The sequence below is a fragment of the Canis lupus genome, chromosome 6, assembly GCF_011100685.1.
Source record: "Canis lupus familiaris isolate Mischka breed German Shepherd chromosome 6, alternate assembly UU_Cfam_GSD_1.0, whole genome shotgun sequence".
NCBI lineage: Eukaryota > Metazoa > Chordata > Mammalia > Carnivora > Canidae > Canis > Canis lupus.
Window position 1 is genome coordinate 39,820,255 of NC_049227.1, and position 25,987 is coordinate 39,846,241.

General features: G+C 65.6%; 3 protein-coding genes across 5 annotated transcripts in view; 2 read left to right on the forward strand and 1 right to left on the reverse strand.

Moving 5' to 3' along the window:
* CLCN7 (chloride voltage-gated channel 7) overlaps positions 1–10,627 on the forward strand; it is a 25,394-nt gene extending 14,767 nt beyond the window's left edge. For both annotated transcript variants that reach the window (XM_038540832.1, XM_038540833.1), the window contains 15 exons: positions 114–178; positions 610–726; positions 1,394–1,448; positions 2,110–2,170; positions 2,667–2,805; positions 3,912–4,005; positions 5,177–5,346; positions 6,731–6,782; positions 7,040–7,167; positions 7,354–7,439; positions 7,676–7,805; positions 8,368–8,427; positions 8,497–8,673; positions 8,841–8,921; positions 9,180–10,627. In XM_038540832.1, coding sequence (XP_038396760.1) covers positions 114–178; positions 610–726; positions 1,394–1,448; positions 2,110–2,170; positions 2,667–2,805; positions 3,912–4,005; positions 5,177–5,346; positions 6,731–6,782; positions 7,040–7,167; positions 7,354–7,439; positions 7,676–7,805; positions 8,368–8,427; positions 8,497–8,673; positions 8,841–8,921; positions 9,180–9,266 — 1,502 coding nt within the window. In that variant the 3' untranslated portion in view covers positions 9,267–10,627. The remainder of the gene's footprint in view (positions 1–113; positions 179–609; positions 727–1,393; positions 1,449–2,109; positions 2,171–2,666; positions 2,806–3,911; positions 4,006–5,176; positions 5,347–6,730; positions 6,783–7,039; positions 7,168–7,353; positions 7,440–7,675; positions 7,806–8,367; positions 8,428–8,496; positions 8,674–8,840; positions 8,922–9,179) is intronic.
* Positions 10,383–18,078, forward strand: CCDC154 (coiled-coil domain containing 154). The gene is made up of 18 exons (XM_038538940.1): positions 10,383–10,412; positions 11,268–11,371; positions 11,428–11,697; positions 11,801–11,990; positions 12,091–12,137; positions 12,390–12,485; positions 12,842–12,965; positions 14,462–14,563; positions 14,640–14,768; positions 14,856–14,983; positions 15,212–15,338; positions 15,425–15,562; positions 16,318–16,437; positions 16,515–16,591; positions 16,840–16,957; positions 17,266–17,352; positions 17,641–17,828; positions 17,935–18,078. Exons 1-18 carry the CDS (start codon positions 10,383–10,385, stop codon positions 18,059–18,061), a joined length of 2,202 nt encoding a protein of 733 aa, XP_038394868.1. The 3' UTR covers positions 18,062–18,078.
* On the reverse strand, positions 17,300–20,868 carry PERCC1 (proline and glutamate rich with coiled coil 1). 2 transcript variants are annotated; one of them, XM_038540834.1, is made up of 3 exons: positions 20,574–20,587; positions 20,144–20,201; positions 17,300–19,705 (listed from the first exon to the last, which is right to left on the reverse strand). In XM_038540834.1, exons 2-3 carry the CDS (start codon positions 20,193–20,195, stop codon positions 18,894–18,896), a joined length of 864 nt encoding a protein of 287 aa, XP_038396762.1. In that variant the 5' UTR covers positions 20,196–20,201; positions 20,574–20,587; the 3' UTR covers positions 17,300–18,893. The 2 variants fall into 2 exon arrangements, with proteins under 2 accessions (XP_038396762.1, XP_038396763.1); XM_038540835.1 differs by lacking the exon at positions 20,144–20,201 and having other exon boundaries at positions 20,574–20,868.
* Between the last annotated feature and the right edge of the window lie 5,119 nt (positions 20,869–25,987).

Genomic DNA, 25,987 nt, shown 5'->3' on the forward strand with positions numbered 1-25,987 from the left:
CCCCGTGGCTCCCTTGGCCAGGCTTGGCGCCTGGGGTCGTGGGGTGTGAGGCTGCAGTGGCGTGGGGTCTCCTATGGCCTGGGTGAGCACGTCAGGGCTGCTTGCCATTCCAGGTGGAGTCTTGTTCAGCTTGGAGGAGGGCGCCTCCTTCTGGAACCAGTTCTTGACATGGAGAATAGTAAGTGCCTGCAGAGGGCCGGTGCCCTGCACAGCTCAGGGGGTGCCTTCCCAGCCCCTGTGCCCGGAAGCCCCTGTGGCCAGAGCCACACCCCCGTGGGGCTCTTAGGGCCAGCTCTACCTGGCATGGACCTGAGCTGCTAGCCCTCCTCCTGCCGTGTGCGCCTCCCCTGCCAGTCATGGGCCTCGTGGGCACCCTGTCATCCTCATCGGGCCCTCTGTGCTCCCCCCGCCCCGCCCCGCACACCTCCCTCAGCTCCGTCACTGGCTCGGTCCCAACCCTCATCCAGATGAGGCTGCGACACACTGGCCCAGCCACAAGGGCCCTGGCACCTCCTGAGTGTTGTGGGGACCCTTCCCAGCCCCCCAGACCCGGGGCTCCTGCCAGGCGGGCTTGCTTCTGATGCGGCTTGTTTTTCTCTCTGCCCACAGTTCTTTGCTTCCATGATTTCCACGTTCACTCTGAATTTTGTCCTGAGCATTTACCATGGAAACATATGGGATCTGTCCAGCCCAGGGCTCATCAATTTTGGAAGATTTGATACAGAGGTAATACACTGTGTTCCCTCGTTTTTTCTGGTTCTTTCTCGGCATGAGGCCAAGGCCGCGTACATAAGGTCCGTCCTGAGAACGTGTATTTCTGGGAAATAGTCAATTTTTTCTACAGGGTTGTGCTCTAGTTTGTACGTGCTGGGGGCCAGGAGGTGACTCAGGAGAGGCCACGTCTGACCTGCCCACCCAGCTTGGGACGCCTGACACCTGCTGGGTCCTTCGGGGGCACCTGGCACCCTGTCATTCTGTGGACTGTTGGCCGCGGTGCTCATACGGTCGCTTCCACAGGGCACACGGGTGCCTCGCACTGGGGCCCTACCCCCAGGAGGCACCACACACGTGGACACAGGAGCCCTCAGGTCACTTGGGGTCACAAAATGTGTTCCTGGGGCTCTCCCTCACTTGTGCCCCCCTGACTCCCATCTGCCAAAGGCTCAGGCTGTCCCCACCTTTAGGCGGACGGAGACACGGCCAGGAGCAGGCAAAAGCCTTGCAGGGAGCGTGGTCTGCTCAGGAGACCTGGCCCCTCTCCCGTAGACTGCACACTCGGGTGCGTGGTGCCCGAGGCCTGTGCGCTCCGGCTGACTGCAGCTCGTGTCCGTACTTGCATCTGAGTGGAGAGTGCTGGTGGGGTTCTCACGGGATGCTCCTTCTCTCTGTGCAGACAATGGTGTATACAATCCACGAGATTCCCATCTTCATCGCCATGGGCGTGGTGGGTAAGGGCTGTCCCGTGAAGGGGCACTTCCCGTCCCCCTCCAGGCGGCAGTAGGTGACCTCTGACAGGGTCAGCGTGTGGTGGGGTCAGGGCCTGCCAGACCCCAGGCCTGGCCCAGCTTTGAAGCGGCCGGAGAGGGCTGTGGCCCCCACACCTGGGTGCTGTCCCCCTACATCCTGCCCTGTGCATGCACCCCCGGGGGGAGCCCACGGCTGGGAGGCCGGAGCTTTACCTCTCTGCTGGAAAAGCCCCTCGGCGGGGCACTCTTCCAAGAAATAGAATGAGTGGGGCTCCTGGGTGGCTCAGCGGGTGACGCATCTGCCTTCAGCTCAGGTCACCATCCTGGGTCCTGGGCCCTGGGATCAAGTCCCACGTCAGGCTCCTTGCTCAGCGGGGAGCCTGCTTCTCCCTTTCCTCTGTCTGCTGCTCCCCTTGTTTGTGCTTGCTCTCTGCCAAATAAATAAACACTATCTTAAAAAAAAATTAGCATGAGCTCTGGACAGTGCTTTCTACTCTGAAAAACCTTTTTTGCTGGAAGGCAGGCAAGGTGTTGGAGCAGTCAGCCTGTCCGCGAGCCGGGGTGTGCTGACCTTGAGCCGCACACAGCGTTGCCTTCCTCCCCTTCTCCCTGTGTCCCTCACGCTGCCCCTTCCTGCTCGTAGGTGGGATCCTTGGCGCCGTGTTCAATGCCTTGAACTACTGGCTGACAATGTTTCGAATCAGGTGAGAAGCCTCCCTTTTGTGGACCTGGGGCCTCTGAAAATGGGTGTGTTCTGGGCTTTGGGCCCGTGGGGCTGCGTGGAAGACTGGGTGCCAACACGCGTCCTTCGTGGTGGTTCGTGTGGGCAGGGACAGACCAGCCCTGGCCAGGGCCATGCAAAGACGGGCTTGGCTGGAGGCCGGGAAGGTCTTGACCCAGGGGACAGTCAGGCCTGCAGAGGCCCTCTCATCTGCAGAGCATTTATGGGAGCTTTCAGGTTTCTCGAAACCCTCGGGCAGGTCATAGGCTTCGGGAAGCACTTCTGCCTCTTGTTCTCTCACCCTGGATGTAAAACGCTGTCGGGGAGCGACCAGGAGATGACCTAGTGATTGCGTGTGCTGTATCACCACCAGTCGTGTCCTGCAATGGGCTCTCCTGAGGTGCACACTCCAGTTGCCATGGCAACTACTCAACCATCCAGCCATCCTGAGGCCCGGTCCATCCTGCTGTTTGTTCCAGATACATCCACCGGCCCTGCCTCCAGGTGATTGAGGCCATGCTGGTGGCTGCGGTCACGGCCACAGTCGCCTTCGTGCTGATTTACTCATCTCGGGACTGCCAGCCCCTGCAGGGGAGCTCCGTGTCCTATCCCCTCCAGGTAGGAGGCCCAGGCGCCGTGAGCGGGTCCCCCAGGCAGAACGTGGCAGGAAGATGGCTGACACAACTGAACTCTGGGCCCGGGCGGGCTTCATGGGCCTGCCAGGCACCAGGAGAGGGGACATTATGCTGGGTGGGGTCTCCCCGGTCCTCCTCCCAGAGCGGCAGCCTGCCTAGGGCCACATGGGGACTTGAGGAGTCGGGCTCGTGAGTGCGGGCCCGAGAAGCACAGAAACCCGCATACACGTGCTCGCTGCAGCACGGTCACGGCCCGCCATCCATCAGCCCCAGTGTCTGCCGGTTGGCAAAAGGTTCAGCAGAACGGGATTTGTCTGTAAGTGGGTTTATTTGGCCATGAAACGAGTCACAGCCTTGACATACTGCTACGTAGGCGAGCCTTTAAACACACCATGGGGGGCGGCCCCAATGGCCCAGCGGTTTAGCGCCTCCTTCAGCCCAGGGTGTGATCCTGGAGGCCCAGGATCGAGTCCCACGTCGGGCTCCCTGCACAGAGCCTGCTTCTTCCTCTGCCTGTGTCTCTGCCTCTCTCTCTGTTTCTAATAAATAAATAAAATCTTAAAAATAAATAAACATGCCACGGACAGGAGCCAGACACAAAGTAGCTGTTTTGTGTGATGCTGTGTGAAACATCCAGAACCACCAAATGGGAGGCAGAGCAGACCATGCTGGCCGGGGCAGGGGGAGGAACCAGGCAGTGAGCACCCACAGGGGTGGACATAGGTGTCACAGAGTGGGTCTCGGCCTCCCATGGGCTGACTCTGGCCACCCCACTGGGGCTCGGGCCGCCAGAACCATGCTCTGCTCAGCCTGGGAGGGCTGGGCCCGCCAGCACTAGGGCTTGGGTGCCAACTGTTGAGCCCCAGAGTCCTGTGCCCCCAGCAACAGAGTCACCGTCTGGCCAGTGTCCTGTGGACTGGTCCCTGCAGACTGGACCTGCCTCTGGGGCCCTTGCAGTCCCTGGCCTGGCTCTGCGTCCTGCCTCCCCGAGGCCACAACCTGACTCACCCGTCGTATGGTTGTACCCTGGCGCTGCACAGCCTCCGACCAGTCTGCCCTACCGGCCCGTTTTCTCTTCCATCCTTGCAGCTCTTCTGTGCAGATGGCGAGTACAACTCCATGGCTGCAGCCTTCTTCAACACCCCAGAGAAGAGCGTGGTCAGCCTTTTCCACGACCCCCCAGGTGTGTGTCTGAGCCCTGTGCCGTCAGCCACTCGTCTCCACGTAGGCCTCGACCCCTGCAGGCTACTCTGTGACCCACTGTCCCTGGGCCTGGGGATCCTCTCCTGGGCAGCTGTGCTGAGGGTGGAAGTCACCACCCTTGCAGTGGCAGACCTGGTGGCACACGGGGCTTGCGGGCCCAGGGGTGGGCTGGTGGCGAGCACCTGGGAGGGGGTGGGTGGCTTCTGGGGCTGTCTCCCTCGGTGACGACGTTCCAGTCTCCCGCGGAGGTTTCTTTCTGGTCGCTGCCAGCACAGGGCCCCCTCCAGCCTGGTGACAGCACTGCCATGCGGCCTCTCCTAACCACACGTTTGTTTGTTTGTTTTTAATATTTTTTAAGTAAGCTGTAGCCCCACCATGGGGGCTCAGTTCAAAAGCTGGAAAGATTGTCCGACTGAGCCAGCCAGGCGGCCCCAGCCACATCCCATTTTTAGTTAAAAAACAAACAAACAAACAAAAAAACTGCAGACTGCTGGTTTTCTGCACACGCCTTCCATGGCTCTGATCTGGGCACCGCGTGGGCAGCAGCCTCACCCCTGTCCACAGCACACAGGCTCACGAGAGCGCCTACTGTATGCACCTGTGAAAGCCGGTGTGTGGCTGTTGTGCGACACACTTCACATTTTCCATTTGGGGGTCTTTTAGGCCAGCTCTCATTACTCTCTGTCACAACAAGGTCGCTGAGAACTCTCTAGTCTTTATGCTCCTGTACACTTGCAACTGGAGTCCACGCAACTCCGCAGGAAGGCTTAGTAACCGTGGGGCGAGGCTGAGCCATTGGGCACAGGAGCGGGGGACTCCTGGATATGTTGGTCTCGGGCTCCGATTGGTATCTTCCAGTGTCTGGAGGTGTCTGCAGTGGCTTGGTGGCTGGCAGCCTCCCTCTCTGACACCCAGGGGTCTGCACACCCTTCCCTCGGTCTCAGGTCAGCGTCCTGCTGGAGGCACCAGGCCCCACCTGCCAGGCGCCATCCTTTGAGGACTATGCTTCTGAGATCTGCGCTGTGGCCCTGGAGAACGGGGCTGCTTCTGGGGGCCAGGGTGCAACCAGGAGGAGTGACAGGGCAGCGGGGAGGGCGGCCCCCTCGCTGTGAGTGCATGTGGCAGGCCCTGGCCAGCCCCCTCTCCCATAGGCTCCTACAACCCCATGACGCTTGGCCTCTTCACCCTGGTCTACTTCTTCCTGGCCTGCTGGACCTACGGGCTGACCGTGTCCGCCGGTGTCTTCATCCCATCCCTGCTCATCGGGGCCGCCTGGGGCCGGCTCTTCGGCATTTCCCTGTCCTATCTCACAGGGGCCGCGGTGAGTGTGGGCTTCCCCGGCACCAGGACCCGGGAGCCAGGGTTCCCAGAACAGGTGCATCTGAGCCCCTGGGCGTGGCTGCTGCTGCTCGACGTGAGCACGGGGTCAGAACGGCCGTCTGTGGACGGAGCAGAGAGCCGTGCATCGGGACTGATGCTCAGAGTTCCCAGGGTGCACAACTGAGGCGCGCGTGTGCGCGGCCTCCAGGCTCTAGGCTTTCATTTTTTTGTATTTTCTTTTCTCATTTGAGTCACCAAAACAAGATTTCTAAAACCATGAGGGCCCGGGGAGGGTCTCCCATCCGCCCTGCTCCCTTTCCCGGGTTCTGGTCGTCCCTTCTGCACGTTTCCTTCCGGGCGTGGCTTTGGGTTTTTTTTTTTCTTTTTTTAATTTTTTGATCTTTTAAAAGATTTTATTTATTCGTGAGACACACACAGAGAGATAGAGAGAGAGAGAGAGAGAGAGAGAGAGACAGGCAGAGACACAGGCAGAGGGAGGAGCAGGCGCCATTCAGGGAGCCTGACATGGGACTCGATCCGGGGTCTCCAGGATCACGCCCTGGGCCAAAGGCAGGCATTAAACCGCTGAGCCACTCACGGATCCCCAGGTTTTTCTTTTTTGGATGAGAGCCAATTCACATACCGTCAGCCTTCTCTCCCCCCAGAAGCGTGTGGTGCGGCAGTTCTTCAGCGCACTCCCGGGGTCGCACCGTTGTCCCCCGTGTCACCACGTGCCTAGTGTCCCGCACAGCGTTCTCCTCTCCCCGAGGACTCTGCCCGCTGGCGGCCACTGCCACCTCCCCCCCTAGCCCCCGCAGCCCCTTAACCACCTTCTGTCTCTAGATCTGCCCATCCAAGGCCTTTCCTTTTTTTTTTCTTTTTTTTTCTTTTTTAAAAATTTTATTTATTCATGAGAGACACACAGAGAGGCAGAGACACAAGGTGAGGGAGAAGCAGGCTCCATGCAGGGAGCCCGATGTGTGGGACTCGATTCCAGGGCCTTTCCTGAATGGCGTCCACACTGCGTGGCCCGTGTGTGGCTTCTCTGGCCGAGCACCGTGCTGTGTGTGCCGGCTTCTCTCTCTGCACCCACCTGTCCCTCTTCCTTCTCCACACATGGCACGCTTCCTCCTGCCGTAGCTGCCAAGCTGTCCAGTGTGTGGATGAACACTGGAGCCTTTGGAGCCTTTTTGGGCAGGGCACCCCTAGGCTGTTTCCAGACTTCTGTCATTCTAGGTGCTGCCACAGGCCATGCTGCCTGCCTGTGTGCGTGAATTGTAGGATTGGCTTCCAGAGCTGGAATTGCTGGGCCCAGGGGCCCCTGGTGGTACCCCACATCTTGGTGGGCTGCTGGCCCTCTGACACCTCCTCTGTCGTCCTCACAGATCTGGGCAGACCCTGGCAAATACGCTCTGATGGGAGCAGCTGCCCAACTAGGTGAGTCCTGGTTACCACTTGGGCGGCGTCCCAAGGTCAGGAGGGGGACGCATTCCCCTCGGGGAAGTGGAGGCCGTGAGTTCACGCCATTGTGGCGTGCAGGGTCACTGTGCCCACTCGGCACAGCCTTCAGGGCTAGACCCCCTGGGTGAACGGGTGGGGGCACAGGCACGCGCAGAGGACTCGGGCAGTGGGGGTGAGGGGGCGCGCAGAGTGGCCCGCAGAGGCTGGAGCCTACACCCAACCTCCCCGGGCAGGTGGGATCGTGAGGATGACCCTCAGCCTGACGGTCATCATGATGGAGGCCACCAGCAACGTGACCTACGGCTTCCCCATCATGCTTGTCCTGATGACTGCTAAGATCGTGGGGGACATCTTCATCGAGGTGTGGCTTGTGGGGAGAGGCCTGCCTGCCCTACCCTTCGCTCCGTGCAGCCCCCACCGTGCCCCTGGCCGGAAGCCTGAGCCTAAGGGCTGGGAGACAGCCACAGAGGCAGAGGGAGGTGGGGCCTACGGAGACGCGGCCCCAGCGGCCTCTGTGTCTCAGCGTCACCCGCCTGCCCCTACACAGGGCCTGTACGACATGCACATCCAGCTGCAGAGTGTGCCCTTCCTGCACTGGGAGGCCCCCGTCACCTCTCACTCACTCACTGCCAGGTATGGCTGGCGGGGAGCAGGGGTGGTGGGACAGCGGACACCCCGGGAGGTTTGGGAGGGTGTGCTTGTTTCTGAACGTCCACACGCTGGCCACCCGGTGCCTGGTCCCTGGGTTTCCTGCATCTGGCGGCTTCATGCGTGTTGAGCTTCAACTTCAGTGTAAAGAGAGTGTTTGGGAAGCTCCCCTGGACCACACGGTCAGTCACAGCAAAGGCGCAGCAGATGCTCTTCCTCAGGGAGGTGATGAGCACACCGGTCACCTGCCTGCGGAGGAGGGAGAAAGTGGGCGTCATCGTGGACATACTCAGCGACACCACGTCCAATCACAATGGGTTCCCGGTGGTGGAATTAGCTGGTGACACACAGGTACCCAGGCCCCCGGACACGGAGGGCCAACCTGCACATGCGCGTGGCTTGGGGTCAGCTCAGGGAGGCTGAGGTGCTGGCCACGTGTATCGGGCGGGGTATGTGGGGAAGTCTACAGGGACGTGGGAACCCCGCGTGTGCACGTGCAGCTCACCTCCACTAGCTGCAAAGGAACCGAGTCGTGTGGCCTGGCAGGGAGCCGACCACTGGTCAGGGGTGCCATGTGCTCGTGTGCAGGCCCCTCACATGCACCGTCACCCAGGGATTCGTGGTGGTGACTTGTGTCGGGAGCGTCCAGGTCGGATGTGCCCATGTCTCACCCGGGCCTCCGGCCACCTCGGGCCTCGCCCTGGTCCCGTCCCGCTGCCCCCCCCCCCCCCCCGACCCTGGGGAGTGATGAGCTCGTGACGGTGGACCGCCTGCGGCAGGGCTGGTGCCCAGAGATGGGGACCATGTGTCAAGAGGGAGCCCGGCAGGGTGTCCCAGCAGCAGATGCCAGGCAGCAGGGGTCTCAGGTCAGACCCGGGGCTCCACCCGCAGCCAAGGGTCCGTCTTCCCACAGCCGGCCCGGCTCCAGGGCTTGATCCTGCGCTCCCAGCTGATCGTCCTCCTGAAGCACAAGGTAGCTGCCAGGTGCCTCGGGGTGGCGGGGGACGTAGGCGGTGCGGGGCTGATGCACGGCCACCCGCAGGTGTTTGTGGAGCGCTCCAGCATGGGCCTGGTGCGGCGGCGGCTGAGGCTGAAGGACTTCCGGGACGCCTACCCACGCTTCCCGCCCATCCAGTCCATCCACGTGTCGCAGGACGAGCGGGAGTGCACCATGGACCTGTCTGAGTTCATGAACCCCTCCCCGTACACGGTGCCCCAGGTGCCTGCCCGCGGCCGGAGGGCAGCTTGGACACATCACAATGGGGGGCATGCGGGGAGGGGCTCACCAGCGGACCCGGCTTGGTCGTCCTGCCTCTGCTCTGTCCTTCGGGGCTGGGGGGCAGCCAGCCCAGCCGGCGGCTCCACTGAGGCCCGTCCCCTCTGCAGGACGCGTCCCTGCCACGGGTGTTCAAGCTGTTTCGGGCCCTGGGCCTCAGGCATCTGGTGGTGGTGGACAACTGCAACCAGGCGAGTGGTCGGGGAGGGTGTGCCCTCCCCACTTCGTTTCCTGCCCACGAGAGCCCTTCATTTCCTGACCTGCCTGCCCTGGTCACCGGTAGGGCCTTGCCCTCAGCCCCTGGGGGACCTCCAGGTGCGGGACCCAGAGTAGCCACGTGCCCAGCTCCAGGGCTTTTCCAGACTGTGCTGCCCCCAGGACGCGGGACAGGACTTTCCACAGTGGGAGGAGCTGCCGCCAGCCCCACTGACCTGGCTTTGCTCCCACAGGTGGTTGGACTGGTGACCAGGAAGGATCTAGCCAGGTACCGGCTCGGGAAGGGGGGCCTGGAGGAGCTCTCCCTGGCCCAGACGTGAGGCCCCGGCCCCTCCCTGGGGCCCCCACCTCACTCCCCGGGGCAGCAGGATCCAGCGTCCGCCCCCCTCAGCGCCCGGGACCTGTGTGTGTCTGTGTGTGTGTGAGGCCACGTGCGAGCCGGCCCCCAGGGCGGGGCCCCTTGCTGCCTCTGCGCCATCTGCCCCCCTGTGGGCTGGCCCAGGAGGACCCTACGGCCTGTGCTGCAGCAGCCAGGGCCTCAGTGACATGCAGCTGCTACAGAGGCCTGGAGGTGACACACGGCGAGGCCCTCCAGAGTCTTGGCCAGAGAGAGACTTGAGGACCATATGTGACCTGAACATCCCCATCACCCTGAGCTCTTGGGGGCCACAGTGCAGACCTAGCAGCTGTGGGTGGCGTGCATGGCACTGAGAGACTGGCTCTCCTGAGCACATGGGGGCTCCCCCTGGCCTCTGAGGACCCCTGGCCCAGGCCACCTTCCGTGGCAGCTCTGGTTCTGGTCCTGGGGCAGGCGGGCTCTGGGATGGGCTGGTGAGCCTGAGCAGTGATACTGTTCCCCTCCCTGGCCAGGTGGGGCTGGATCTGGTGTCCTGTGTCCCCAGGGCCCCAGGGGACCTTTTCTGGAGGTGATTCCTGGCCAACTCAGACAAGGCTACTTGGGTGCTATTATGGCAGCCCGGGGGTCGGGGGCAGTTCACCTTGGTTTGGGCCTCTTTCAAGGGAGGGGGGCCACAAGCCTTCCCTTCTTGGCAGGAGCCCTCTGGGGGATGCAGGGAAATGAGCATGGCGGGGCTCTGGAAGAAAGAAATAAAGGAATCATACCCTGATGGCCAGCGCCGGCTCCCTGGTTCCTGCCCAGCACTGGCCACGGGCCAGCAGTCAGGGGTTTGCAGGGCCACCGAGCAGGGGGCATCTGGGACAGGGCTGCCTTGACCCCACTGGACGGAGACAAAGGCAAGAGGCCCAGAGACCCATGCGAGGAAGCAGTTGTGGCCGACGCACGCCTGTGGGACATGCTGGCACTGGTCCCTGGGCAGCTGTAGGGCTGGCAGGGACAGGGTCCTCCCCGGGGCCCTCGGTCTGGACACCGCTCTGGGCTGTGAGAAGTGTGATGTGGCCACGGGCCGGGCCCTGTCATGGCGGCTCCGGGAGGGCCCCCGGACGAGGTCCTGGGAAGCCCCAGTGAGCCCCCCAGCAGGCAGGCCTGGATGGCCAGGCACGGGGGGCATGGGTCCACACTGGCCTGACACACACCGGGAAGCACCGGGCTGGCTTCCAAGACCTGGTGCCGGAGAGCGGGATGTCACGGCTTGTATCGATCACGCGTTGAACCAGCCTCGTGTTCCCCAGTTGGGTCAAATAAAACACTATGGAAACTCGCGCCCGCCTCTGTTTGCTCTCTTACTGTGGCCACAAGGCCCCTGGAGGCCCCGCGCAGCCTGGCTTGCGGCCTGCACCCCTCTCCTGCTCCGTTCCGGCACACCCTGGCTGCCATCCCCCCCATTTCCTGCGGGCCCCTCCCGCCCGGGCCGCTCAGTGGCGCCCCCTCAGACCTTTCCAGAAACGGGCAGTTGGGAAGACCTTGCAAGGCCAGGAGTGTCGAGGGCCCAGGTTCCACTGGCAGTTGGGCCCTAAAGTCAGAAGGTTCTGGTGAGGAAACGCTGGTTCCAGAAGAGCCGCTGCCGCCCGGCTGCCCTGCCCGCCTCGCTGTTGTCTAGAGGAGAGCTGTGAGGGCAGGTGCTCCCTCTTCACCCCCCCATGTGCTCCCCGAGGCCTGGAGCCTCCCAGCCGCCCTGGTGTCCAGCTCTGGGCAGCCCAGGGATCCAGGTCCAGGGCCTCTGGGCAGTGGCTGATGCAGTGTAGGTGAGCCTGGGCCACAGAGGTGGGGCCGGTAGGACAGTGTAGGGAGGAGCCTGCACAGGGGTGTGGGCCGTGGGGCGTCCTTGGTGCCCAGGGGCCTCCTCGGGCTGGGCAGGCAGGACGCTGTCCTGCTACTGCGTGTGGGTGCTGCGTGTCCTCAGGCCGGGGCCGGGGCCGGGGCCTCTGAGCTGCATTCCCTGGGGTCGGGCAGCCGGAGCCGAGTCCTCCGGGGACCAGGCTTTGTGACTCCGCTGGACGGGCCAGGGTGAGCCCGGTGCACACGCTCAGTCACCGCAGTGATTGGGGTCCCTGTGCCCTAAGCTCCACCGGGAGCCAGCCCCCTCTAGCAGCCCGGAGGCACCTTCCTGCGGAGCTGGCTGCTAGCAACCCCTCGTCGGGGGCTTCACCCCTTTCCCAAACGAGCACTGTCACCCTGGGGGACCCGGGGCTCCCCCCGGAGGAAGGACTGGCCAGCCCCGAGCTCCTGAGCCTGGAGGAGAACTCCGAGAACTATGAGTCCAGCCACCTGGCATCTGCCACCTCCGTCCCGGAGCGGGACTCGCCTGGGCACTGGAGGCAGCTGGAGCAGTGGTGAGCCTGAGCGGGGGGTGGGGGTGGGGGAGCCGCACCACCCCCCGACCCCCCCCACCCCCCAGCACGCGAGCCCGATGCGGCCTGCTCCTCACCCCGGCAGGGTGGCCGACCTGCAGGCAGAGGTGGCATCCCTGCGGGGACACAAGGACCGCTGCGAGCGAGCCATGCTGAGCCTGCTCCGGGAGATGCTCCAGCTTCGGGCCTGCGGGCAGCTGCAGGACGCAGAGCTCAAGAGGCTGCAGCAGGACGTGCGGCAGGCGGTCCAGGCACCCGACAAGGAAGTCCTAGAGGTGAGCTGGCACCGTGCGTGCCCGGGCTCCCCGGCTCCCGGCCCGGGGCTGGTCTGTGCTGGCCGGGCTGTGAGTCTCCGCCCCACTGCCTTCCTCACAGTGCCCTGGTGCCCAGAACCAGAACCACATGCAGACCCTGGACAAGAGGTACCTCCCCCCGCCACCAGTGGCGCAGGCCTTAGTGGGGGTCGCGGGCCTCGGGAAAGCAGTGGCCGCGTGGGACCGCAGGGCACCAGCCTGCCCCCTGCTAGCGCTCTCACTCAAGAGTGCAGCTGGGGCCCCGCTCGGAACAGTGTGGGTGTGGACCACGGCGGGAGCCGCCAGCAGCGCCCCTGGGCACCTGAGCCCCGAGGGCAGCCCCAGGGCAGGCCCCAGGCGGCAGCGGCTCTTGTGTGCCAGGCTGGTGGAGGTCCGGGAGGCGCTGACTCAGATCAGGAGGAAGCAGGTGCTCCAGGACTCTGAGCGGAAGGACGCGGAGCAGGAGGCCAGCCTCAGGTGGGTGCCGCCCGCCTCCCTCGGCGGGGGAGCTGGCTCTGGGCCCTGCGTGTGTGCTCGGCGGGTGGGAGTCCGCGGGGAAGGCGTCCCCTCACCCTTGGCACTGGGCGGCTGGTGGACAGGGTGGAGGGCTCAGACCCCCCTGCCGTGGACACTGTGGGGAAGAGGCTGCAGCCCAGGGTCCCCACTCCCATCTGCTCCCACCTCCCTGTGGGGGCCTCCTGCCTAGCTGGCCTGTGGGTGGGCCCGGGCCTGGGAAGGACTCCAGTGGCTGACATCCCCGCCACCCTCCCTGCTGCTCCCCAGCCGGGCCCCCTGGCCGGCTGCGCTGCTGTGACCTGCCACCGTTGTCCTAGGTGGGCCGAGCTGGCTGGGAAGCTGGAGCAAGAGGAGCAGTTGCGGGAAGCGGCCTGCAGCGCCCTGCAGAAGAGCCAGGATGAGGCGAGCAGGAGGGTGGACCGTGAGGTGGCCAGGATGCAGGTACCAGGGGGGCCGGCAGGGCTCTGGCATCTGGGCAGCCAGGCCAGCGAGCGCCCCCGCCCCGCCCACGGCATGGGACCCGGGGGTGACCCCTAGGTCCTGTGCGGTCCAGCACAAGGCCCCCAGCCACGAGTGGCCCCGTCTGGAAATCAGCTGAGGTTTGAGGCCTCTCAGTCACAGAAGCCACACCTCAGGCACCCAGCGGCCGCGCCGACTGGGGCAGCACCAAGACGGAGCTCGTCTTTTATCCTGGGAGCTCCCCCATTGGCAGCATCTCCGCCACTGGTCCTTGTCCCCGTCCTGTGACCAGCACCCAGATCAGGAAATAGAACAGCGTAGCCCTGAAGCCCCTTCGTCAGTCACTCTGGGGGCTGGCCCTGCCCCTGGGCCGCTGCAGGTTCCCCTCCTGCATGAGACCCCGGCAGGCAGGGCAGGGGACAGGAGGCAGCCTCCAGACGCAGCCCCCACAACTCTGCAAACAGAGGCCAGGGATCGCGGTACGCACACGGAGGGCGGGGGCGCCGGCCGTGCTCCCCAGCTGCTGCCCACATAGCTTGGCTGCCCAGCTCCCATGGCCTCCCCCTTCCTGGTGCCCGTCAGGAAGCTCATGCTCTGGCTCCCTTGAGGTATTGCCCACCGCCACGGCCTGGAGCTCCAGGAGGCGCTGGGCCTGGGGATTCCTGGCACACCAGGATGCACGTGGAGAGCTTGCCTATTCCCCATGTGCCCTCCAGGCCCAGGTCAGCAAACGGTGACCATCACCTGTTTTCATAAAGTTTTATCGGCACGTGGCCACACCCACTCACGTCCACTCCTGCTTTGGCAGCGTAAGCACAGAGCCCAGGAACTGTGACACAGACCCCGCGTCCCATGAACTTAAAACATCTGCCCTGGGCTCATCACAGAGACGGCTTGCCGCCCCCCTGCTTCCTGCAGACCAGCCTGCATGGGGTGCCAGGCTGGTGGGGCCTCTGGGTGCCCCTGCCCTGCGGCCATGTGAGCGGGTCCGCCGGCCTTCACTCCTCATCTCCAGCACACTCGGACCCTTGATGCAGCTGGAAGGGGGCAGGCGGGGAGGAGAGAGGGGCCCGTTCTGGTCCTGGAGCACGAGGGCGTGGTGTGTGCGTGTGCATGCCCTCATATTCACTCAGCTTCCCCGACTGAGGCTCCCGGCTCAGGCTGCTGTGACCCCCTCCCTGGGTGGCATCTGGCGGTCCGTGTGAGCACCAGGTGTATCCGGGCCCCACATGACCTTGGCCTGGCCCTCTGGGGGGACGTGTGGCCCTGGCCTTGCCTGCTTTCCACCCTGGGGAGGGTGTGGTGGGCCCAGCTCTGCTCGGCTCGGGGGCTGCGGGGGACACAGTGCCCAGGGCCCTCCATGACGGACGTGGTTGGGCAAGAAAACAAGTCCCGGATGACACGGGGGCTGGGGGCGGGCCAGCAGGGGACAGATGAGGACAGTCAGACCACATGGTGACCATGCTGACCTCCCACAGGCCCAGGTGACCAAGCTCGGTGAGGAGATGAGCCTCCGCTTCCTGAAAAGGGAGGCCAAGCTGTGCAGCTTCCTGCAGAAGAGCTTCCTGGCTCTGGAGAAGGTGGGGGCCCGTGGGTCTGCGGCTGGACTGTGCCCCCCACGCCCCTGCTCACCACGCGGGGCCCGTCTCCCCACAGAGAATGAAGGCCTCAGAGAGCACCCGGCTAAAGGCCGAGAGCAGCCTGCGGGGGGAGCTGGACAGCAGGTGTCAGAGGCTTCAGGACCTGGCGGAGGAGCGTGCGCAGGCCCTGCAGGGGCAGCAGGAGGTGGGCAGCTCGGGGCCCTGCAGGGGCAGCGGGAGGCCTCCAGGGAACGGCTGGGGGCCCCGGGGGCTCAGGGCCACCCCTGCCCAGCAGCAGGAAGAGTGCCGCCTGCTGGAACAGTGCCGGGACCTGGACCAGGCCGTGATCCAGCTGACCAACTTCGTGCACCAGAACCAGGTGTCACTGAACCGCATCCTGCTGGCCAAGCAGGAGGCCTGGTGCGTGTCTGAGGCCCCTTTCTCCCCTGAGCCCGGCCTCCTCGCCCAGTCTCGGGGCAGCACGGCCCCTGGGGGGCCTCCTGTTCCCCCGCGGGGGAGCCTGCACGACCCTCTGCTCCCTGGGGTCCCCTGGACGGTCTGGAGCCAGCTGTCAGGCCCCATCCTTGGCCCCGCCTGCGAGGGGACAGCCTCAGCTGAGGGACAGTCCATCTCAAAACCGACCCGCAGGGACAGCAAGGGGCAGGCGGAGGAGAGCCGGGCCGGGGAGCTGGCTGCCTATGTACAGGAGAGCCTGGCGGCCATGCAGCTGGCTGGCGAGCTGGCCCAGCGGGAGGCCCACGGCGCGCTGCAGCTGGTGAGGGTGTGGGGCCGGGTCAGTCTCCCCGCGGGGTGCCCCCTCCCCAGGCGGCCACACTCAGCCCATCCCCACCTCCCCTGCAGCTCCGAGAAAAGAGCCAGGCCCTGGAGGAGTCGCTGGCTGAGCTGGGGAAGCAGGTGAAGGACTTGAGTGACCACTTCGTGGCCCTGAGCTGGAGGCTGGACCTGCAGGAACAGATGCTTAGGCTGCGGCTGAGTGAGGTGCACACGGAGCCGGGGGGGTGGTGGTGGGGGGTGGCCGGCAAGGTGGCCCTGCCCTCGGGCTCTTCCCCCTCCTTGCTACCGTGTCATTGACCTGGAGTCCCCGCGCCTGAGCATCCACCCTTGAAGCGTGGGGCTCCGTGGCTCCGCGTGAGCTCAGGCTGCACCACTGCCCGCCATGTCCCTTGCCCATCTCTGGTGTCGCACGGGAAGCCCCATGTGGCCTGTGGGCACAGCCCACCCCGCGGCCCCTGCTGCCTGCTGCTCTGCCTCCTGCTTCTGTGGATTTGCCTATTCTGGATGTTTCCTACAAGGGTTTCCAGACAGTGTGCAACCAGTTTGTCTATTCGTCAGCTGACGGACTCTGGGTCGTCACCTTGCTGGGCAACGCAGGACGTGCTGCTGCGCACGCGTGTCCACTGTGACCTTGGGGCGGGTGCCCCCGGCCTCCCCGAGGCCCCTCTCCTGCGGCCACGGGCAGGCTGGCGGTCCCAGTCGCTGCTGACTCTGGGTGGCGGGGGCCAAGCCAGGCCTCACGGATGTGGTTCTGCTCAGCCTGGTGGCGCTGCCCGGAGCAGCCAGGTCCCCAGAGAGCAGCTGGCCGTGCCGCCCCAGCATCCTGCCCGGACCGTGTGGAGCGCTCGGCTGCACAGGTTCCACCCTGCTGGGTCCAATTCTGGCTCCAGGAGGCCCCATCCACCTGTCGGCCCCCCTCCGGCCCCCAGCTTCGGTCCTCACTGGGGTCTGTGTTCCAGGCCAAGAGGGAGTGGGAAGGCTTGGAGCAGAAATCCCTGGAAGGCCTGGTCCAGTGTCGGAAGGAGGTCGAGGCGCATCTGAGGGAGGTGTGGGAGCGAGTGGACAGCCTGCCCCGGCAGGTGGGTGAGGGCCAGGGCCGCGGACCCTCAGCCCTGCTCCGCCCCCGGGCCACCCGCCCACCCTGCGTCTGTTGCAGATAGAGGCCGTCTCCGACAAGTGTGTCCTGCGCAAGAGTGACTCAGACCTCAGGATCTCGGCTGAGGGCAAAGCCAGGTGAGGCCCCAGCTCGTGGCCCTGGCCTGCAGGGCTGCAGCAAGCTCTGCTGGGCTCACGGCCTGCTGCACCCCAGCCCTGGGAACCCCCACCAGGTACAGCCCACACAGACCCCTGAGCTTTGCGCTCTGTCCCCCGCTGGGGACCGCCAGGTCCCCCTGCAGAGGAGGCCACACTGAGCCTGCACCCCTGCAGTCCTGCCCTCCTCCCCACCGGCCGCACCCACGCAGAGCCTCCTCTTCCCACAGAGAGTTTGATTTCGAGGCCATGCGGCAGGAGCTGGCTGCGGTGCTCTCATCTGTGCAGCTGCTCAAGGAGGGAAACCCTGGGCGGAAGATCGCCGAGATCCAGGGCCAGCTGGCCACGGTACCCCTGGAGCCCCTGTGCCTGTCACCCCCAGCACTGGGGTTCCTGGGGGCCCCAGACACCCGAGGTCGAGGGGCTCACAGAGCCGGCATGAAGTGGGGGCACCTGCCTGGCCTGCGGCCCCGAGTGCTGGGGGTGGGCAGTCACAGGACAGGAGCCGGCCTGAGTGCTGGCCAGGCCCCTGGTCCCCACCGGGGGGCCAGGGCCACGTGTTAGAGGCCGGCTTCTGCCCCCAGTGACTGGGCGGGGGCCACTGACCGGCGGGCAGACTCGCTGCATCCGGGCCAACACACAGCGGCTGCCTTTAGTTTCAGAACCAAATAATGAAACTGGAGACCAGCATCCAGGACAACAGAACCATCCAGAACCTCAAGTTTAATACAGAAACCAGGCTGGTGAGAGGAGCCCTGTGCCCACCCCACCCCGAGGCCCCAGGGGGCTCCCGGCCCCTCACCCCTGCCGGCCCGGCACCCACTTCTGGGCTTCCCCACATCCCTGTGTCTGCACGTCTGGCCCCAGCAGGGTCTCCTGCTAGATAAGAGCCTGGTTTTCCGGAGAGAGAAATCTTGCTGGCCACCCCGTCCTGCCCCGTCCTGTCCTGCCCTGTCCCGTCCCATCCTGTCCCATCCGGCCAGATTCCTGCATTCCTGCACGGGCCGCTCCTCATGTGCCCTTGTCTGCAGTGCATGGAGGAGATGGCCAGCCTGCGGGAGAGTGTCCTGCGCCTGCAGAGTGATGAGGGCCCGTGGGCCCTGACGCTGGGCAGCAGGAGGGTCCTTGTGTCCCTGGGGAGGCAGCAGTTCTTCATCAAGGACTCGGCCCTGGGAGAGGCGGTCTCCGTGAACCGCTGGGGCATGTATCAGACCGTGAGGTGGGCAGGGGTGCAGTGGGCAGCCACCTTCCGGGGACCCCTCTGGGCCTGGGGCGGGGCTGGGGAGGCCCCCAGGCCGGTGGGCCTGAGCTGCGTCTCCGGGCAGGTGGCTTCAGTGGAAGGCGGTCCTCATGAGCCTGGTGGCCCCGCGGAGGCCGAGCACGTTCTCGAAGAAGCCCTTCGGCTGGGGGCCTGCCCGCCGGCTCACAGCCTTGCCCCTTTCTCAGAAATAAATGTGTCAGCTCTTGTACCTGTCAGAGTGCCGAGCTCGCACCCAGGGCTCAGGGGCACACGCCCAGCATCCCGCAGCTCCCGCCTGCCCGGGCCCCGCCCAGCCACAGGTCGTCCTGCCCAGGCCTTGGTGTCCCGGGGCCCCACCTGCTCTGTGCAGCCCCCTGGAGGGTCAGCAGGCACAGGCTCGGGGTCCCTCGGCCCCTGGCCCTGGGCCGCCAAGTGTGCCCTTCACACCTACACGGTGGCCAGCAGAGGAAGTGGCTCTTCCTGCCCTAATCTAGGGAGCAAACAGCGTGTTTACTCACACACTCAGGCAGCACCCCTGTTCCTGCCTCCAAGAAAAGCCTTGCTCATCCCACAGGAGCTGGCCTTGCCACCTGCCGCGGGGCCTGGAGGAGGGGCCGCCCTAGGACCAGCCAGGGGGGCAGGCAGTGGGGAGAGCTTTGCTGCCCACCTGGGACCTCAGGGCTGCTCTGGGGGGCACATGGGCCTTGCACAGAGCAGGCAGTGTGTAGACCCCCTGAGCCCACAGCCTTTGGGGTGCGGGGCTCCTGCCCGGTCCTCCCCTCCTGGGGGCAGAACTCCGAGGGCTAAGGGCCGGGGTGCCTGGGACTGCAGCTCCTGCCCCTTCCCTGCCCAGGTGGCCTGTGGTGGTGGCAGCTCCAGGCCCCGGACGGCCCAGGAGGCCCCCTACCTGAGCTGACTTGTCCTCAGGTAGGCCAGCGTGGTCGCAAGGCCCCTGTGGCTCCAGAGAGAGCAGTGACAGTCCGCACACCTTAGGGAAGGAGACGTGTGCCGCCCCCACATGCCCCACGGAGCCTGGCCCGCTCGCTAGGCCTCGGCCAGCTGCGCGCCGTCCAGGGCTGGGGCCCCTCCCCCGGGCAGCTCAGGGCCCGTCTCCACTGCCCAGCTGGCCAGCAGGTCGCTGAAGTCAGGGGTGCCGGGGCGGAGTAGGCCCAGGGGGCTGGGGGCCGGCTCCTCCCAGAAGGACAGAGGCAGCTTCCTCTGGGTCATGGGGACAATGTGGCCGTATTTGCGCTCCAGCCTGAGCCACCGGCCGGGCGCCCCGGGCCCCGGGTACTGCCGCAGCCCGTAGTCGAAGAGCTCGGCCAGGGGCCCCAGCCCACGCGTGCACCCCTCGGGACCCCTGGGGGACAGGACCCCGGGCTCCGCGGCCTCATCGCCGTCTGGGGGCCCCCCGGGGGCCAGGCGTGCCGCGTCAGCACCCTGGGGGTCCCGGGCCGAGCTGTCGTCCGCATAGATGTCGCAGGCGTCCGGGTCCTGCTCCCTGTCCTTGCGGCCGAAGTACCGCTGGATGTCGCCACTGATGAGCTCAGAGAAGCGCAGCAGCTGCAGGGGCGTCTCGGGGCTGCTGGGCCCTGGAGGGGCTGCTTCGGGGGCCCACCCCGAGGCCTGGAGCGCCGGGCTGTGGCCCCCCAGCCCCTCAGCCTGCGGCTGCTCCTCGTCCTCCTCCTCGTCCTCCTCCTCCTCGTCCTCGTCCTCGTCCTCAGAAGGGCCCTGGGGCTCCGGGTCTGGGGGCAGGAAGGGCCGGCGGGTGGACAGGGGCAGCTGGAAGTCACAGAGAGGCCGGATCACGCCCGCGGCCATCTCCTTAGCCTGAGCTCCGGGGACAGCAGGTGTGGCTGCGGAGGAGGCAGAGGGGGGCAGGTTAGCCGTCGCTCCCCCCTGCGCTTGGACGGCGCCGTGTTCAGAAGCCCCGGGGTTCAGGTTTGGAGAGATGTTGGGGGCCGAGCGCCGCAGGGGTGCAGGGACGGTTCTGCATCCAGGGGCCTGCCCCCTGAGGTGGCCCCTGGGAGCCGAGCCTGGCTGCCTAGACCAGGGCACTAGGTCCAGGGCCCAGAGCCTTGGTGGCCTTGGAGGCCTCGGGGGTCGGGGACAGGCTCAGGGCCGCGGGGCATAGTGAAGGCAGTGCCGGCCCCAGGCTTCCTGCCCTCCCTGCCCAGGCGGGTGAAAGAGACCCGGGACCCCGGGGTTTGGGGGGGGATGGGATGCAGGGAAGGTGTGTGGGTCTGCGGCTCAGCCAGGGCGAGGTGGGCAGGGTGGCACTTGGGGGAGGTGACCGTGGCTCCTGGGGATGAGTGCCGGGGCAGCTCGCAGCCGGGATGCCCCCATTGCCCCCTGGCAGGAAGAGAAGAAAGGGAGGGCGCTGAGGAGAGGGAGAGGGGGCTCCCAGCTTGTCAGAACCCCCACCCCAGGGAGGCTGGGCGAGTCCTGGCGTTGCTCAGAGTCAGGCGACCTGGGGAGGGCAGGGCCCCCTCCCACCGTCTCCCTGTGGGGGAGGGGGGCGTACCCCAGCCTCTGGCTCCCTCCCTCCCCAGCCCCGCCCCTTCCCTTATGCGCACCCCCAGCTCCACGGGCGGCCGTCCTGGGGGGGTCCTGCACAGCCCACCTGGCCAGGAGGCCCCGGCTTTCCCGGGAGGGGTGGGGGGGGCGCGGACCCCTGTGGCCAGTGCCAGCACCCTCCTGGCCACCGCCCAGGCCGGCTCCTACCTGCTGAGGCCTGCAGCTCCTGCGGGGCAGGCCCACCTCCACCTGGGCCCAAGCATTTATAGCCGGGCTCTGGGACCTGCCGGGCTGGCAAATATTTGGTGACGGCATTGTCATCGCAGACTGGGCAAATAGAGCCCGTTTGCTTTAGCGCCCAGCAACCAGGGCCCTGCGGGGGGAGCCCCAACCTGCCCGGGGACCGTGGAGTGTCTGCTGCAGGTCCAGCTGGCTCACACCCGGGGCCGAGGACCCTTATCTCAGCCGCTGATGGGGACCCAGACCAAGCCTTGTCAAATAGGCGGAAAATTAAATTTCATGCTATTTTAACTTCTGGAGTAGCCTTCTCTAGAGGACATCCTGCTTCCGTGGTTCTCTGGGTAAACGGTGCTCCATTCTGGCCTGGGAAGGGAGGCCTCCCCCAAGGGCCCTCCCAGCACCGGGTCCCCCCAGGTGCTGCGGCCCGCCCCGCCCCAGGCATGGCTGTAAGGAAGACCCTGCACCACTGACCCCCCCCGCATCCAGCCTCCTGTCGCTCTCCCCATCCAGAGCTGCGGGGGTGTTGCAGCCTCTGCTCCCCCACACAGGCTTCACCCCCGAGGTCCAAGCTGGCCCCCAGTCTCCTTCCCTGGGCCTTGCGGCCCGCACCGCTGCACCCCCTCCTGCCGCTCACCGCCTTTTGTGGGACCCCGGGGGCCTGGTCCGGGCAGGGAGTGGGGCTGCAGCTTGGTCACTGCAGCCTCCGCCTGTGTCGGCGCACGGCCATCGCCCGCGTGAGTCTGGGCCCACCCGGGTCATCTCAGCAGCAAAGTCCCTATGTAACGTTCCATTCCGAGGTTCAGGTGGACATAAGTCTGGGGGGACAGCCCTTCACCGGATGTGGCCTCTGCGAGGTGCCTCGCACCCCCCTAGCAGCCCGCCCGGCGCCTGAGTCCCAGCCTCTGAGGCTCAAGTGGTGGCTGCTGGAGGGCTGCCCGGGATCCGTGGCCAGGACGGCAGCCCCCCACCCCTGGCATGCCCCGGTGCCCCATTTCCCCTCCAGCGACGGCCTCCCCCTTCCAGGGCTGCCCCCCCAGCCCTGCCTGGGCCCTTCAGACAGGAGACAGCTTCCCTCCCACCTGGTGACACCCTGATACACACGGGGTGCTTGGAGGGCCCAGTGTAGGAGCTCAGAGTTGGGACGCCCAGCTTTGGGGACGTGACAGGGAAGAGGAGCATCTACCCCCAGGCAAGGGACCCACCTGGGCCAGACTAGTGACTTGCCGCGGTGGGTCCTTGAAGCTGTTGGGGTCTGACACCCGGTGGTCTACCTGCGCAGGGCCCACACAGGGAGACCCCGGGGTTGTGTGGCTCACTGGGCCTCGCTGCGGCCTGTGGGTCACGGCCCGCTGGTCATCACGGCTCCTTCCCCACGTCCCGGGGTGAGGCCGGGACTCCAGTCATCCACCCCAGGGTCCGAGCCATGTGTGCACCTTGGGGCCCAGAACCTGACCTCGGGGCCACCTCAGTTCTGCCCTGAGACGCAGGGCTCGACGATACTGTGGCGCTGGCCATGGGGTGTTGTTCCCCTCTGACCCGGCTCAGCCCCGCGTCAGCCCTGTGGGGACAGCCCAGGACCTCAGGGAGCGGCCACAGCACCCTTGCTGCTCCTCTGGAAGGGCCGGGCCAGGTGGGGGTGGGCCCTTGGGTGCTGGTGCCATTGGCTCGGCTGCCCAGGGAAGGCCGCAGGGACCCCGGGGCACCATCTGGGTGGGGGCTCCAGCCCTCGCGGAGGCCCTGCCTGGCTGGACAGCGCAGGGGCTCTAAGGTGAGAAGCGGCCCTGCCCTGGAGAACGTCCCCTCCTGTGGGACCGGTGGAGGCGCTTCCTCCTGTGCTTGGCTGGTCTGCTGGCGCGCAGGGAACGGCCCAGCCCACCAGGAGCTGGCACCCCTGCGCCTGGTGCCCCGCACATGTCCTCGCTCCAGTCTCCAGGGACGGTGGACATGCCACTTCGTGCAGCAAAGGCCGCCATCGCCACCGCAGGCCCGGGCACGGCGGCTGGGGGCTGTGTGGCACGCCAGGGCTGGTCCAAGCCCTCCGCCTGGGCTCAGCAGCCGCTGGACACCCCCAGTGCCAAGCGTCCACTGCAACGTGGGGCCAGGTGGCCGTGCAAGGGGCTGTGGGTTGGCCCTTCCTGCAGCCGCGGGAGCCCGGGCAGCCCGGCCATGCACCTGTGCCCCTGGGGCTCAGGCGAATCTCCGGGTGAGGATGAGGCTCTCCCCGAGAGGGCTCGCCCTTCCCAAGGGCCCGTGTCCCCCGTGCCCCCAGGCCGCCTCTATTCTGGCCTCTGCCGCAGGCCCGCGGTCGGTGGAGCAAGGGGACCTGCCCTGGCGCAGCCACGGGAAGACTGGCCTCAGAGAGCCAGGCCCGGTCCGATCCTGCGGGCACAATCTTGGTGCTTTTTTCTGCCTGACCAGAGACCAAGTAGGAAACCCCAGCCTAGGACAAGGAAATCTTGTTTTGTTTTAAAGATTTTATTTATTCATTCATGAGAGACACACAGAGAGAGGCAAAGACACAAGCAGAGCGAGAAGCAGGCTCCATGCAGGAGGCCGACTTGGGACTCGATCCCAGGACCCCGGGGTCACACCCTGAGCTGAAGACAGATGTTCAACTGCTGAGCCACCCAGGCGTCCCTGGGACAGAGAATTTTAGAGTAGGGGACACACCAGAGCAGATAAAGGTTTAGGAAGAGGAATGTGGGCAGCACAGTGTGGGGTGGGTATCTGGACGAAGGAGGCCTGAGCCTGGAGACCAGGCAGGGTGCTACTGCACTAGTCCCAGCCGTCAGTGATTGTCCACAAAGCACAGCCTGAGGGAGTAAAGGAGGGAGACGGGCATGAGAGGGATCGAAGCAGCAGATGTGAGGTCTCAGCCTGGGGCGTCAGTGAATCGTCCCCACCCTGGCCCCTCCCGAGCCCGAGCCACATTCAAGGTGAGCCCAGGAAGGAGTCCAGCAGGTGGAGGCTGAACTCTGGCTTTTGTCACTGACGGGGCTCGGTTGGGGTATGACGGCCTGAGGGGACCCTGGGTTCCTGGAGAGACGCACTTTCCCAGAATCACTGCCCTTACAGGTCCAGCTGGGTGCTGGGGGCCGGGGCCAGGCCAAGGGATGCAGGCGTCCCGAGCCTCCTGCGGCCTGCTGGGACCCCTGCAGTGGGGCTGGGGAGACTGAGGCCCTTGGGCTGCCGGGCTGCGCCCCACACAGGCCCCAGCACCTGCTCCCGGCCAGCTCCGCTGTGGGCGGTGCCAAGCCCTCTGGGGCTCCCCCCCCAGCCCTGTTGTCAGGCCTCGGTCCCCGGGGAAAACACTCTGTTCTTCCTAAGGCCTGGACCTGCCCGTCCCCACGCCCCCATATTGATCTTCCTGGGGGAAAATCAATAGCCCCAATATGTCAGCTCTCAGGTGGCACTACCGCCAACCAGTCCTGGCACTGGGCACACCAGGGCTGGGCCCTCCCCCCCGTCAGCGAGGCATTAGACCCCAGAGAGGTTCGTCTGTGTGCTTTGAGATAATGAAGGTTGAGGTGTTGGCTCGGCTCTGGGGGGGGGAGGGGTGCAGGCTGTGGGTGGTGCTGGCGGCCGGGGGCACCTGTCACCCAGCACCTGCTGGGGGCGCCTCAGGAGCAGGGTGTCGGGGATCCCTGGGTGGCGCAGCGGTTTGGCGCCTGCCTTTGGCCCAGGGCACGATCCTGGAGACCCGGGATCGAATCCCACGTCGGGCTCCCAGTGCATGGAGCCTGCTTCTCCCTCTGCCTGTGTCTCTGCCTCTCTTTCTCTCTCTGTGACTATCATAAATAAATAAAAAATTAAAAAAAAAAAAAAGGAGCAGGGTGTCGGCTGAGGGGCTCTGGCCTGGGCTGCTTGCTGCCTGCACCCGAGTCCCGGGCCGCCGCCACGGAGCACCAGCACCGGGCATTTCCCACAGTGGGAAGCGCTGCTCCATCGGGGGCCAGGTCCGAGGTGAGGGTGTGGGCAGGCCGCCCTCCGCAGGCCCAGGGAGGCTCCCTTCCAGGCCTTTCTGCCCGCCTTGGGGTGGCTGGCAATCCCAGCTGCTCCCCGGCATGTCTCCACCTGCCGGCCGTGGCCTCCCCAACGTGTCCTCTTCGGAAGACAGCAGTCCCTGGATCTGGGCCTGCCTGGCCCCGGGGACCTCCTTTGACCTTCCCCTGCAGAGACCCTATTTCCAAATAAAGTCATGTGCTGAGGCTCCAAGTGAGCGTGAATTTGGGGGCACAGAGCTCAGCCCGGTACAGCAGCCTGCCGCGTCCCGCGTCCCACCCGGAAGGAGGCTCCAGCCTAGTGTGGGGGGGCCAGCGTCCCTCCCATCGGCTGGCACAGGGGGAGCTGCTGGGTGCATCTGGAGTCTGGGCTTGTCCGCACCCTGTGGGTTCAGAGGCGGCTACAGAACAGTCGGCTCTGTCGCGAGCCTCCGTGGCCCCGCGGCGGCCCGGTGCACTGCTGTCCTCGCAGGTCGCTTCCATCCCACAGGAGGGCCCGCGGCCAGCCCCAGCCCAGCATGGACTCTATCCCCGCCCCCCTCCTCGCGCTCTGTTTCAGGTAAATAAAATCTTTAAAAAAAAAAGAAAGATGCTACAGGACCTGTCTCTCGCATAGTGCTTTCACCCACCGCTGAGGCCAAGGGGCAGCAGCAATTGGGGACAGAGGAGGGGTCATTTGGACACATGGATTTGTTTTTTTTTTTTTTTTTAAGATTTTAGATTTATTTTTTATTTATTTGACAAAGAGACCACAAGCAGGGGGAGCAGCAGAGGGAATGGGGGGGGTGGCAGGCTCCCCATGGAGCAGGGAGCCCACTGGGGAGTCCATCCCAGGACCCCGGGATCACCACCTGATTCCCCCCAGGGTGCCCCTTGTTAAGATTCATGTACTTGAGAGAGTGCACATGCGCACATGTGCGGCAAGGGGGGCAGAGGGACGGGGAGAGGGAATCTCAGGTGCATTCCCTGCTCACCAAGAGCTTGACCCACGGCCCTGTGGGTGCCCCCAGATTTGCTTGCTCTGGACTGTGAGCATGCCCCACTACTCCCAGACCCTAGCCAGGGTGCCCCGAGGGCCCGCGGCAGTCGGGGGGGGGGGGGCCTCCGCCGCCTCCAGGCCGTCCCATCCCCCATGGTACGGGGACCAGCATGCCAGGGGAGCACCCGGCAGGCCAGCCACACCTGCGGACGCGCAGGCTCAAGAGGCTAGGTCACTTGTCCCAGGTCTTGTCACCCATCCTTCCCTCCCCCCACCCCGTGTGCCCTCCAGCATCCTCCAGGCGGCTGCTGCGGCCTCAGCGGGCAGCTCCACCAGAACCTCTGAGTGCTGATTTCCGCGCTGGCCCTTCCTGCCACAGCAGGAGTCCCCCCTGCAGGGTG

Bases quoted from the DNA above. Each gene is read 5' to 3' on its own strand.
- CCDC154 (XM_038538940.1), top strand. From the start codon at position 10,383: ATGGCGGCTCCGGGAGGGCCCCCGGACGAG. The intron at 12,486-12,841 runs GTGGGTGCCGCC...CCGTTGTCCTAG, and splicing joins GAGCAGGAGGCCAGCCTCAG to GTGGGCCGAGCTGGCTGGGA. The intron at 14,564-14,639 runs GTGGGGGCCCGT...GTCTCCCCACAG, and splicing joins GCTTCCTGGCTCTGGAGAAG to AGAATGAAGGCCTCAGAGAG.
- PERCC1 (XM_038540834.1), bottom strand. From the start codon at position 20,195: ATGGGGGCATCCCGGCTGCGAGCTGCCCCGGCACTCATCCCCAGGAGC. The intron at 19,706-20,143 runs GTCACCTCCCCC...CCTCCTCCGCAG, and splicing joins ACTCATCCCCAGGAGCCACG to CCACACCTGCTGTCCCCGGA.